Source organism: Drosophila teissieri, chromosome X, assembly GCF_016746235.2.
Source record: "Drosophila teissieri strain GT53w chromosome X, Prin_Dtei_1.1, whole genome shotgun sequence".
In the NCBI taxonomy this organism is placed as follows: Eukaryota; Metazoa; Arthropoda; class Insecta; order Diptera; family Drosophilidae; genus Drosophila; species Drosophila teissieri.
The window spans coordinates 6934267-6948046 of NC_053034.1; the positions used below are offsets into that span (position 1 = coordinate 6934267).

Consider the following 13780-nt stretch of genomic DNA (forward strand, 5'->3'; position numbering starts at 1 on the left):
TAAATCGAATCGACTTGGTTTGCTTCTTTCAAAAAATGTTATAGGCTATGCAATACAATTACGTGATCGTTAGTTGACTTTAACATTTAGTTGACTGACATCAAACACACAAATATAGTTTATATTCCTTTTCGTTTGATTTTTTTTTTTTAGGTTTTTTAATATGTATGTACTCGTACTTATATAGGGTTGATGCATTATGCGATATCTAATCTGTATTATATTTAGATAGCACTACTGTTTTACACACACACGCACAAGGTTTACAAACGTTAGTTATTATTTAGTTTAGTTTTGTTGTAAAGAAAATTTCGATTAGTTTTCTTCTTAGACTTAGATTGCTAAAACGTTGGTATTGGCCTATTGTATGATTTCTTTATAAATTGTTTTTCATTTTTTTCCATTTTTCTTTACTTTTCTTGTTGATTTCTTTAATTGGGAATCTCATTTTTCTTAATTGAGATCGTTTTCTGGGTCGCCAAAGTGCTAAACCTGTTTAAAGTTTTCTTAGCTTTTTTGCTTTTCATGCATTTTCCATTTTGGTATTTCCGATTTCCAGGATCTCATGCTCTTCTTGTTGTTCTTCTTGCTAGGCTATATCACAAAATGTGTTTATATCTTTTTGTTTTTGTTCCAACTGCTCTTTCGCTTGAAGAGGAACCAAAATGTGTAGAATTGTGCATTAAACTCAGCATTTATGCAAACAAAATCAGTTTCAAAAGAAAAAACTACCGTAAAGTTTTTTGAGTTTTTTGTTTTGAAAGTATTTTTGTTAACTTAAATCGTGCGTTGAACGAAAAAGTAATGACAGCTTTTATTGTTAATAGGGAATTAAAGATTCACATATGTATACATATGTAAGTTCTCCGTTCTATTTCACTTACTTTTCCAGCGATTTCGTGAAAATGTGGTGCTATCGATAATTGCCGATTATTTAATGCTTCTATCGAAATCATCGAAATACCTCAACAATCAAACTGCTGCTGTCTATCAGAAAAGGAGATTTCCTTAAAATCAAACAGAATAAATTGTTCTACTGAATGGGAAATATGTTTTGGAACTACAAAAAATGAAATTAATATCGTATTGATAGATTTAAATAAATTTTCAAATAAACCCTACGATTTTCCTTTCATTAATAGAGTTTAAAGACGTCGAAGTAAATCGAATGAATTTGGCAAATCGAACTTGATAATATGCCTTGCTCAATATGCCTCTACTTGTATATAATCATATATTTATACATATGGATATATGTGCTATGCATACATATATAAATTGTATTTGATGATCGAGTCGCTTGACAGCTTTCCTCCTATATGTTAATATAGCTTTCCATTCGGACTTCTTGCGAGCCGAGTAAAAACAGCCTTTAGTAGACAGCATTTATAAATCAGTTTCAAATTGGAACCGCAAAAAGGACAATTGGCATTGATACAGTCCCACCAAATGCCGTCTATTGGGACGCATTCAAAAAAGTTATATTGCTGGTAATGTTCGATTCAAACCGATATCGAGATTTGTTGTGCTTTTTCGATTGGTTGGTCCAGTTTGTGTGTGCTTCTTACTTTTTGCAATTCATGCCCAGCAACATCGGCTATATACATCCTATATATATATATATATATATATATATATATATATATAGCTAAAAAACATTTGCCAATCTAATACCCAAGAGGAGTTATCGCCCAGTTGGGTCCATCGCCTCGTTCAAGAGCACAAAAAGTGTTGCTAAAATGTTCAGTGAGCGAATGGGATTCGCTGTGATTTAAAAGTCTGTTTAAAATTCCACTGCAACTCCGTTATCGGTGTGTTGCCAATTGTTTTTGCCGCCAATTTCGTGTTCAACATGAAATATATTTCTATATTATTAAATATATGTATATATTTATATTCCGATTATGTGGTATGCATACGTATGTACATTTCTTTAGCATAATAACTGTTTTTCTCTCTATCGTTTCCATTCGTTTTTTCATTGTGTTTTAAATTAGTTAACTTACAAAAAAAAAAATGGTATTATCCGAATAAAAGTATTTAAAAAAAAAAAAGTAAAAGAGTGAGGGAAGGAGGGTAAAATGTCGATTGTAAATTAGGCAACATGTATAGAAATAAATTAATTAATTAGTGCAAACTAAGTGTAACTTATGAAATAAATCGCTCGCCTACATAACAGAATTATAATTATCGTCTAATGTATAGGTTTTATGTATAATCGTATTAAAAAAAAGGATTTTATATCTAATGCCAGCAAGTGTATTTTCCTTTATTTGTGGTTTGTGTTTGCCGCTTGTGTCTGCTACAATTAGGTTGATTTTAGTTTACTATCGTTTTATTAAGAAAAATTTCAAGTTTCTCTCGCTTCATTTCGGTTCGAAAATCTTTCTCACTTGACTACGTATGCATTTTCGTAGAAATTTCGTGTTGGTTGGTTTTCTTTTTGGACAAATTTACCAACGCCCGTCTATAAGTAAGCTACAAAAATGTGTATCAACGCATTCGCTTACATTTGTTTTACTGATTTTCTGATTTGCGAGCGTTTTGGTGTTTTCTTTCTTCATAAACTCATTTTGCTGGTAACAAATTGCAATTTTCATTTACGTGGTTTCATCTCTTATTTGTTTTTTGTTGCTTACGCCTACAAAATTGTGGTTTTGTTGTTGTTGATGCTGTTGATGTTGTTGTTGTAGTTGTTGTTGTTTGGTCGGTCGTCATGGACAAAGACAGTGCATATACATTCATATCTGCTACTGTTGAGATGCCGCCGCCGTGGCCAAAAAAAAAACGGTTACTCCTTAAAATCCCCCCAATCTTAAACCATTGACCCAACAGAGAGTGTCGAGAGTTGGATGCCAGATATTATCCGGGGAGTTGTCGCCTCTCAAAAGTGCTCCAAAGCCCTGCGCAGCTTCTTACAGTAAAATGGACATTAAGACTCGCGCTCCTTCTTCACCTTGACCTCCTCGCCCAGAATGGTGGTGATCTCGCCCTGCATAAAAGCCCACGGTATCACCGAGTTGGCTAGCGGACAGCGATCGCCGCTGGGACAGTACACCTCGTTGCCCAGTCCCTGTCGAGGAAACGAAACAATTAGTATTATATTAGTATATAATTCCATAATGAAAACGCTATCAATCCAACTGCAACATATTTGTCCAACTATCACAGTTCTTTACGCAGATTAAATTAATTTTTGGGAGATGCAGAATTGTCTGCTGTTTCTACAGATACATAATTGATCGTGACAGTGTAAAAGTATGTTGCAATGGATATATGGACCATCTTTCGCCCCACTTACATTCTGTCGTTTGATGCTCTCGCGACTGCAGGGGAAGCAAAACTTGTGGTGATTCACCGAGGGACATTGCACAAAGTGCGTGTCCTCCAATCGCTCCTGGCACAGGGTGCACTTGAGCGTGGCATTCTGGGCAGCTGCCGCCGCCGCTGCCGCTGCTGAATTTGAGGCGGCACTGCTGCCTGGAGCTCCGCCGAGGCCGCCGCTGCCCGCCGAACCGCCGCCGCTGGCCAGCGGTGTGCCGCCTCCGCCGCCGCCCTGACTGCCACTGCTGCCGGGACCGGGATTCACTGAGCCGCCGCTGCCATTGCTGCCGGAAGGACCATTACCGCCGGCCGGACTGCCATCACCGGTCACTGAATTTGGCGCCATCGAGGCGGGACCAATGGCTCCATTGCCTCCGCTGCCGGAACTGGCACCGCCGCCCGGTCCGCCGCTTGTACAGCTCAGCTGTCCACTGCCGCCACTGGGTCCGCCCAGTTGGCCGCTGGCTGCATTCGAGCCGGGTCCTCCGCCGCCACCGCCCCCAAGGCCGCCGGCAACCACCGCCTGGCCCGGATTCGAGCCGCCCACCTCGGAGCTGGTAACAGTGGTGCTGGACACGTGACGGGATCCGGAAGAACGACGTCCCGACGAGGAACCTGCAAGATTTTACAAAGAAATCGATTCCATTAGACTTGGCAAGCAACGACATACGCAAACAAATTGATGAAAATGAAAAGAAACTAAATTAATATAATAATAAATCACCAATAAAATATATAATATATCTCTACAAGATTATAATACAGTTTTAAGGAAATGATAGAATTTTAAAAAAAATATCATTAAGTAGAAACATGTGTAAAATCTCAAATGGTTAATAATACTACGAAAAATGCAAGAAAAATTCTACTTAAATAAGGAAAAACAACTTATGATATCCAAGTTTGCTTTAAATAAGTATAAAATGTATTGGTGATATGTACTACATATGACTACAAACTAAAACCGCAACCGATTGTGTGGATGCAAACTAACCCGAACTGTTCGGCGAGTGTACGCTGCGCGGTGGCAGCGGTCCCGAGGGCGGACTCGATCCATTGCGTCGGCTGGCCGGGGACATGTGCTCTGCAATGTGAAGATGGTGTGGAATCGGATTAGGAATCGGATTGGCTGCACAGAGAGAAAACAAGAAGCAGCTCGATGTCAGCGAGATATACGCAGGATGATATGATACTCCATTCCCAGTGAAATTATTATATACATTTACATACTAAATTTATATATAAACAAAAACTTGTCATGGATTGCACATTTATATGTGTCATTGGTCACCATGAAAACTTAAGCATGTAATCTCGTGAGTCAAGTGCAATGTACTATGGGCCTTGGCCCCACTTTGCCACATTATTATACACTGGCATGCATAAGTATGTCGACACACCCACAAAATCATCACTGACGACGCCACAGCCTATAATTCAAGAGCTCATCCTATTATTAATACTAAATTATCCATAATTGACGTTGACATCGGCGATTGTGGGGCAAAGTCAACCTCCCAAATCGTTTACGAAAATGCTTTCTAGACATTTCTGAACCAAATTGGTAAATTCTTGCAGAATTGGGGGGAAGAATATGCCGTTTTCATTCAACTTGTGCTTTCGATTTTGTAGGCGAATTAATTAAACAACAAAGAGTTAATCACATGTTCGGTTTTTTCTTCCCTCAGTGCAAAATGAATTTATAGTTGTTGTTGTTTTTGTTATTTTGTTGCTGTGTTGTATGTGTAATTTTAGAACTTGGCACGAAACATGTTTCTATGTATATTATGTGTTATGTACATATAAACACGTAGCATGTACTTGTACGTATGTACATACATACAAATATCCACATTCACTTATTACTTGGCGACGCCGGCTCAACAACAAGAACAGCAACAACAAGTTTCATTCACCGGCTAGCCATTGAATATGTGACGTCACAACGGCACGATACGATTGCGTGTCATTCTGTTCCACTGTGCAGCTCACACAGCTGTTTTTTTTTTCCTTTTCGATTTTGCCTCCTTTGTTTTTGTTGCTCTTGTTTCGCGGTCTCTCTGTCGTCTTATTCTCCTTCTTCACCTTCTTCTTGTTGGCAAAGTGCCATAAGCAAAGCGAAATGAATGGAATGGAATGAAACGAAACGAAACGAGTTCTGCTGCTGCTGCGCATACGTCACGAAAAGCGGACGAGCGTGCGAGTGAGCGAGACAGAGAGAGAAAGAGAACATGCAGCCGGTTTTTCCATCTCGTTTTGTTATTTTTTGCATGCCAGCATGCAATAATGTGTATGTACCCCAGACACATACATACATACATGCATATGCCGATTTGTTTTGACTGCGCGCTGCTGCTGCTGCTCTTCTTCTCTTATTCGCCTGCTTTTGTGTTTGCTGTTCGCTGTCTCTGTTACGGCGCTGTAATTAAGCTGTTATTCTGCTGTAAACTTGGTGGATTTTTTTAAACAAGACTTCAATTTGGTTTCTTTTGGCATGCAATGCACGCGCACGCGTAGCTGCTTGATATTGAAAATAAAAAATGAAAATTAAAACACACAACAGCGCGCTGCAGAAGGTGGACGAAAAGAAGCGAATGGCATAGCGTATTTCATTTGTATGCCCAACAGAAGATAGCACATTGCTCAAATGTCGACGCTTGTCAGTTTGCCGGCGTCGCACAGTGGTCTGCATACGAAATGAAGCTCTCGCACATTTGGCGAGTGTGTGCTGTTATGTTTATTTATTTGATAAACTGTTGCTTCTTTTACTTTTCCTTTTCCTCTGGCTTTTGCTCTTGCTAAATTGCTTACGCTGGCTAAATTGGCGAATAAGGAAAAGGAAGAAGAAGCGAGCAGCAGCAACACATGAAGAAAACGGCAAAGGAGGAGCGAAAATGGATAGGTGAGGAGAGCAGAGGACGGCAAGGCAAAGTCGTGCATGTTGTGTGGCCCCAACACGTATGCATTATAGTACGTGTGCGTGTGTATTTATAGCATTTGTTTATATTTTGCATGCAAGAGCTGAAGAACAACAGCAATAAATGCCAAAGCAAAAGCCTATCCCCTCTTCTCTCGGCCCACCCTCCCCCTCCCCGCTCCACACACAACCCACCACCGCATTCTCCTCCATCCCTTTCGCACTGCTGCCGTTGCACAGTTGCAGTTGCATGTGCGTGGCCCATTGAGAAGAATGTGGAGATAGCGAGCGTTAGAGCGAGACGGCAAGCCTGCCACATACAGTTGCAAGCGCGGCGCACAGTGGGCGAAATGCAAGAACAAGTGATTGGATAACAGTGGCACAAAAATAACTCTGTGTATTTTAAGTATTAACAAATAAAAATCCATAAATAAATCCACAAATTTAAAATCCAAACGAAATTTAAACTAATTTTGTATTTGCAGTTTTGAAATAACATACTTTAGTTTTTAGAGCAACTGTAATACAAAATGCGAAAATCGTAAAGAAAGAAATACAAATTTATGGGTATTTTGCATTAATAGTTGGGCCAAGCAACTGCAGTAAACTACAAACAAATGTACATAAGTGAATTAGCCATAAAACTACTAAATTTCGTTCTAGGTCATTAACATTCTTCAGCACCAGTGCGATTTTCAAAAGGCATTCTAATTCCAACGAACCACTGTATTCAGTTTCAGTTTTCTGCAGTCGAACTTCACTTAACTGCAACTTCGTTGCAATCTATTTTTGAAACGACTTTATTAAACGCTGATATATGTGCACACATACACATGCAGTGCTGCTTTAGTGCATTTAGATATACATATGTAGATATACAGCCCAATGTTTATTTGTTTTTCATACATTCGGAGCTGAAAACAAACAAATTTGCGCGATCTCCTGCGTTCCCAGTATCGAATATGAAACTATTTATAGAATTAGTTTACGTTTTCCGCCGTTCAGCACATTTTGCCTGGCTATGGAATATTTCTCGATATTCCGCGTTCATTTATTATTATTTTTTTTTTTTTTCGTTTTCGCACTACTTTGCTAGAATGAATCATTTGACAATTTATTACACATTTTTAGTCATGAGCCAGTGAAAACCGGGGCGAGAAATACAAACAATAAATATTTATACAATGTTGTATTTGAGAAAGGAAACCATATTGTGTATGGTGTGTGTTTATATGTGGAATAGAAACTATTCACCTTCGAATGAATGAAAACGAATCGCACCACACCCAATGGGCGGCCACGCCCACTTGCCCTCGCCCTCCCCATTTTTCACAGCACTAGAAATCTATTTTGCGGGTATAAAAATGAGCTTCCATGGGGAAAGGAATTTCAATTGCCTCGCGAATCATTTGTACGGAATCGATTATTTGATTTGAATATTTAATTCAAATTCAAATACTGTATTATAGTAATACGTATTTCTTGCAAACTAAAATTTGTATTATTTTTAATCAGCTATAATCAGTTATCAAAGTTCCCTTATTGACAAACGCAAGTGTGGATGATAGGTATTTAACCTTATTTGATAAGACTATAAATTTCTAATAGCTCAATAAGTACATTATAATGATGAGATGATTATGTCATATTTACATTTTATCAACAAATTATCAAACCACGTGATTTCTGGATAACTAAACGGCTGAACGGCGGAAATGTTAAAATTACCAACCTTTTTTGATTCGAATTCGTTAATATCAAAACATTAAACAATAAAATAAAAAGTTTAAAGCTGAGAGGCCATTACGTTTTATAAGCTTTACAAGTACAGCCCGCACTGTTTAATGCATACTTATCATGGGCAATGTTATAAGTTATTCAGCGATATAATAAATTGAAGCATTGCCCCAAGTGGGAATACTCTTAAGTGGATCCAATCTCCATCGATTGGTTTCCGAAAGCACATCTTCAAAGGGAAAAGTATCAGCGCTCGTTTATCTGTGTTTATTCAGTGTAGTAAACTTTTAACAAAACACAAAAGATCTAATGAAAAATAAACAAATGTGCTACAGGGTGCATGGCATGCCAGCACTCAAATTGAATATAGCGACCCGGTACAACGCGGCACTATCAGTCAAAGTTGGCCGTGGCTGGGCTGATAAGAGTTGATAAGATTGGCTAAGGACCCCAGTCCACTTAACAATTAGATAAGATACACAAAACAGCTGTGTGTATTAAGTATCAAGAGCGGCCCCAAGAGCAAACGAAAGTGGAATTGGATGTGCAAATGGAATTGGAAATGGAAATGGGAAACGACGCGGTGTTTTGTGTACCCTGTACTCGAGTAAGTCTTACTTTCCATCGGAATCCGTCTAGATTGCTTTTCTTATCTCCATGTCGGCGGCTGGCTATCGGGCGGAAAAAGAGCTTATCAACACATACAAACCATACAAATCGAGATGATCTCACTGAAGAGATCAAGAAACTTTTGGTTTACCACTAAACTGGGCTTCCTATAACTTTAGGTTCGGAGTAACCCCTCATAAATGTTAACAGTTTTAACGTCTAATCCCACAAACCTAAAAAGAAAAAACAAAACTTAGAAAACCCCAAGATTATTATCATCAAAAGCGGTATAAAGTTCCCCCAACTGTTGATAAGTTAACGCTGGTAATATGATTCCGGCATCTATCCATCAATAAAAGATCATTTATCAAAACCAGGCGATAGCATATCATATCGGCAGAAACCGACAATCCTCAGGCCGCTGCTCTTTCCGTCTGTTTGTTTTTCGGGTCGCCTTATCGAGCAGTTGTTTGCCTTATCAATTAACCACATGGTCGGGTCCCGCAGTTAAGATAAGATATGGTCGATGGCGCAATCTACGCCGATAAGTTAATCGCTTATCTTCACACATAGACCAAGTGCCAACCCCTAAAATGGCAAATGAAATGTGTAAGCTCTAGATACCCTTACAGACTCTCTATATAAGTGAGCCAAATGCTATGATGTTACGATACACAGCTTTTGTAACTTTTGACTAATATTTCATGGAATGTATCTCATAAAGTATCTGACGGTCTTGAACATAAAAAACTTTTATTGATGTTCTACAGAAGAGTTCAAGTGTACAAATATTCTACAGAATGTCCAAATTCCAATTTAAGAATTTCCAATGGGTTTATTCTAGTGGCCGCTGCTGTATCTAATCAGCGGCGGAGACTTTGCTACTTCACGTGTTTTAACGGTTAACAGCGGCCATGCACTCCAGCTAGCCATCTCCCTCGCACTTGCCGCCACTGCAGCTGCACTGAGCACGCAATGTCTAAATTATAAGAGTGGAAGAGGGAGATGCACTCCGCCCCCCATCCCATCACCCCAACAAAACGAAAGCACGAACAGAATTCCTGGCGAACGCATTGGAATGGTCAGTCAGTAAATGCATACATACGAACTAGATACACACACACAGACACACTTAGCCGGCAACATGAAGCGCTGAATGAAACGAAACAATGAAGAGGGGGCGGGTGGTTGGTGGGCAAATGAGTAGAGGGGTGGAGTGGGGGTGGCGCGCGCACGTTGCCGTTCCATTTTATCATTTTGTACATACAAGAATATACATACATACGTACAAACATACATATAGCAACATACAATTTGTACAATTTTTCCTCTGTACACCCAGAAAATGTTTGTTATATTTTTAGTATATACACAGACGCAATAAATATGTACCAGAGTGGGTTTTTTTCCCTGTTTTTTTGGTAATGAAACGAATACACACAGGAAGGAAGAAGCAGAAGCGTAACGTAAATACAAAACAACAAACGAAATTGGCACAGTGGGCGTTAGGTGGGAAATTCCAAAAATGTATACATATATCTTCATATTTTATAGAAATTATTTTTGTTTGGCCAGTTCTTATTGCACTTCGTCTGGGAAAAAGTATTTGGTCTTATTGGCCTTTTTATTCTTTTTTTTTTTGTACATTTTGTAATTTCTTTGTAATTGTAATTTCAGCAAAATACACCTAAGTAACGCTTTGGTTTTTCAAAGAGCAAAGTTTAAAGATAGAAAAAATGCAATATAACGATGTTTTTTTTTCCAGCTAACAAGTTTTGCCCCACTGTTTGATGACGGCATCGGTATGAGCGAAAAAGTTTTTTTTCATCTCGTCTTTGGTGTCTCATTTTGTTGCTGTTGTCACTGCAGCTCGTTCCGTAATTCGTATACCAACTAAAATTTATCTACACCCAGGTTTGACTGTGTGCGTTTGCATGTGTGTGTGTGCAACTTGTTATCGCATAGCGTAAAAAGGAGAAACAGCAGAAGAAGCAGCAGCGAAAACCAAAACAAGTTTAATGACGTTTTGCGCGCGCAGACAAGAAAGAAAAAATACAAAAAACAAAAGGTACACACACTAACACAAACGCACGAAACCAGTTTGGAAAGAAGAGGAAAGCGACAGAAGAAAGAGGGAGAAAGAGATAGAGAGCGAGAACATTACAACGTCAGCGTCGACGATTTTTGCACGTCTCTGTTTTTATTACATTCTGCGGCCCTTTTTTCGTGTGCTTTTTGCGCTTTTTTTCCGCCGTTTTTTTTTTGTTTTTGCTATTGCGCCTGTTACGTACGTGCATGTAAACGAGCACGTAGCTATGTGTGTGTGTATATGCGGTACATGCAGATGCATATTCCCTTACATGTACATATGTATATTGGCATGTGCGCATGCCTTTTAATGGCAAGGGTTAGCAGCCCCTTTTTCTACGGAGGGTTGCAAAATGCGTTTCTACGCTTCTTATACTGCACGAATGTACATGCATGTGCACGTGTGTATGTGTGTTATACATACGCATTGGGAAGCGATAAGGACGCGCTGATAAGCAAATACGTTATCTAATCTCCGACACAACGCTCCTTATCATCCATACAAACGTACATATGTACATGTGAATGTGCATATACATGACAAGCATAGTCTTCTTCTTACACGCCTTCCAGTAAGGAGAGATAAGAAGCAGGCAATCACGCCGTTTCACTCTGCCCTGAATAAGCGGTATGTGTGCCACTATATCGCCGCCGCTTTTCCTCCCGCGCCACTCCCCCACCGCGAACGCCCACCCGCCCACATCCAGCCTAGAGCAAGACAGAGACAGTGCTCTGTATCCCGCGATCGAGGCTCAAATACAAAAAAAAAAAAAAATGGGGGAAAAAACGGTAAACAAATACAGTGGGCGCCAGCTCTTTGTAACCTGGGATTTCAACAATTCCTTAGCTTTCCGTGGAATTTAATAGTGATTATTATTATCCAGGCATTTTTAGCTTGAAATCAGCAAGAAATTGTAGACAAACAAATTATTTCCTTTAACTCTTTTTAAACAATCTCTTGATTGTTTAAACAAGTCTCGATTGTTTGGATTTTTTCTTGCCGTTGCCTATCTAAATAAACTTAAATATCACCCCTCGAAGAGTTTCCCATGGCTTTCAATGGCAATATTTCGATAACATTGACTTGAGAAGATATCAAGTGTTCACTGTGACTTGGAAACACAACCACCCTTGTCACTCCATTTTCCTATCCATATCGCGTATTTCCCACTGGCGATTCGATCGCTACAACTGATAAGGAATCCATCACTGATAGGAGATAATCCCAATCTGTATTCTAACGCGATGGTGACAGTGTTTTGAATTATTATTTATAAAGCCAAATATTCATGTTGGGTTGATAACCCAACTTCTTATGCACTGTTTAGATTTATTAAGTTAATTATTATCAAAGGTAATGTTCAAGTCCTATGTATATAGGAGAATCACTACTGTAAATGATAAATATCTCCATTAAATTGAAATGCAAAATTCTTCCTATTGTGTAATCACTGTAGCAAATATTATCAATTATCTCTTCCCCATTTGCTCACCTGCTTTGAAGGTCGATGCATCGAAACTGGGCGCTCTGACCGGCTGCTGCTTATCACGGAGTCCGCTGAGCTGCCGCTCGGGCACGTAGCTGACCGCCGCTGGAAGGGATTCGCCGCGCGTCAATGGCGGTCGGCCGCCACCGCCCGTTGGATCGTCCATGGCGCTGCGCTTGATGCCGGGCGGACCGCCACCGGCCACGCCTCCGCCGGCGGATAGGGCGTTGCCAGCACCGCCATCTGGCGGCAGGCCGTGTCCCGATTGCTGTTGCTGCTGGCTCACATCCACATCGACATCCTCGCTGGGCGGTCGCTTTAGATTTACGGAGAGGGCGGGCGGTAGGCTGCCACCGCCACTGCCGGCAGTGGGTACACCGACGCCGGGTGCACCGCCTCCGCCGCGGGTCGCATTTGGCGGCAGGTGGTGGGGCGTCATGTGTGAAATGCGTACGGGTCGCACACCGCCACCGGGCGCATCCTCCAGCTTAACGGGATAGTCCAGTGGCGGACCGATGCGTGGCACGGGCATTTGATAGGGCATCTGATGGTGATGATGCACTGCAGCAGCGGCAGCGGCAGCAGCAACGGCATTGCCCAGCGAACTCAGCGAACCGGCGCCCGACGGACCGGGAACACCGCTGCCGGGCGGAGCACCCGGTGGACCGCCTCCGCCACCGCCGCGATGGGAACCCGGTCCTGGTCCCGGAACTGGACCAACTTGTAACTGTTGTTGCTGCTGCTGTTGCAGGACGACGGCTGCTGCTGCAGCGGCGGATACTTCGCCGTTCTCATGGGAACGCTGCTGTTTGCTGGCGGGATGGAGACGCTTCATTTGGCGGGCGGCGTCCAGCACCGCCTCGATGCGATCGGCGCCCTCGTAGTTGACGCAACCGCGGCATACCGCCTCCGAGAAATCATTGATCATCGCCCATGGCATGCGGGGTAAATCGCACAGATAGCAGTGCTGCCTTTTCGTTTGCAGCGACATCCTGCTGCGGTCCTGGAAACTGGCAACTGGCTACTGGCAACTGGCAACTGTCAATTGGAAGCCCTGGATGGGCTGGATGTGGAAATGGGTTCGTGCGTGTGTGTGCTGTTTTAGCTCACTGGAATGGCTAACTGTTCCTTCCTGCTGGCTACCCTATTCCTATTATTTATTATTTTCTCGTTTTTTTCTTGTTTGTATTTTATGTTTCAGCTTCAGCTTCTTTTTCTGTTGTGCGTTGTAGCTATTTTTCTTTCTTAGCTTTTGTTATTCATGTTTTCGTATTGATTTTCGCACACACGCACACACACACGCGCGCAGGCACGCATTTTTCACCGCGCTTCCACCCGAAAAAAATTCACTTATGTTTTTTGCTTCTGCTTCTTCTTTTCTATTGCGCTGCGCTGCTCGCCTCACGCACGCACACAGAGGCACACACAAACATACACACACACACAGCACACTTAGGCACGCGCGCAGCAGAGTGAAAGAGAGAGAGTGCGCGCGAGTAAGCGGGACACGTAAACGTACGACGACGCCAAAAACGTGGAGGAACAAGATCGCAGCGACGCAGCGAATACGGAAAGGCCAACCGGACGCCACAAAACTCGCTGATAGAGTGTGGCCTTG

At 41.4% G+C, this 13780-nt stretch overlaps 1 protein-coding gene across 2 annotated transcripts; it reads right to left on the minus strand.

Annotated features, from left to right (window-relative positions):
* Positions 1-1789: 1789 nt before the first annotated feature.
* Positions 1790-13780, minus strand: LOC122624306 (probable E3 ubiquitin-protein ligase IRF2BPL). Of its 2 annotated transcripts, XM_043803799.1 has the most exons (4): positions 12169-13779; positions 4319-4408; positions 3302-3939; positions 1790-3073 (listed from the first exon to the last, which is right to left on the minus strand). In XM_043803799.1, the coding sequence occupies exons 1-4, from the start codon at positions 13151-13153 to the stop codon at positions 2933-2935; spliced, it is 1854 nt and encodes a 617-aa protein (XP_043659734.1). In that variant the 5' UTR covers positions 13154-13779; the 3' UTR covers positions 1790-2932. The 2 variants fall into 2 exon arrangements, with proteins under 2 accessions (XP_043659734.1, XP_043659735.1); XM_043803800.1 differs by lacking the exon at positions 4319-4408 and having other exon boundaries at positions 12169-13780.

Excerpts from the sequence above, each read along its gene's own strand:
- LOC122624306 (XM_043803799.1), bottom strand. The coding sequence starts at position 13,153 with ATGTCGCTGCAAACGAAAAGGCAGCACTGCTATCTGTGCGATTTACCC. Across the intron at positions 4,409-12,168 it reads TGCATCGACCTTCAAAGCAG|AGCACATGTCCCCGGCCAGC; the intron begins GTGAGCAAATGG and ends TTCACATTGCAG. Across the intron at positions 3,074-3,301 it reads AGAGCATCAAACGACAGAAT|GGACTGGGCAACGAGGTGTA; the intron begins GTAAGTGGGGCG and ends TTTCCTCGACAG.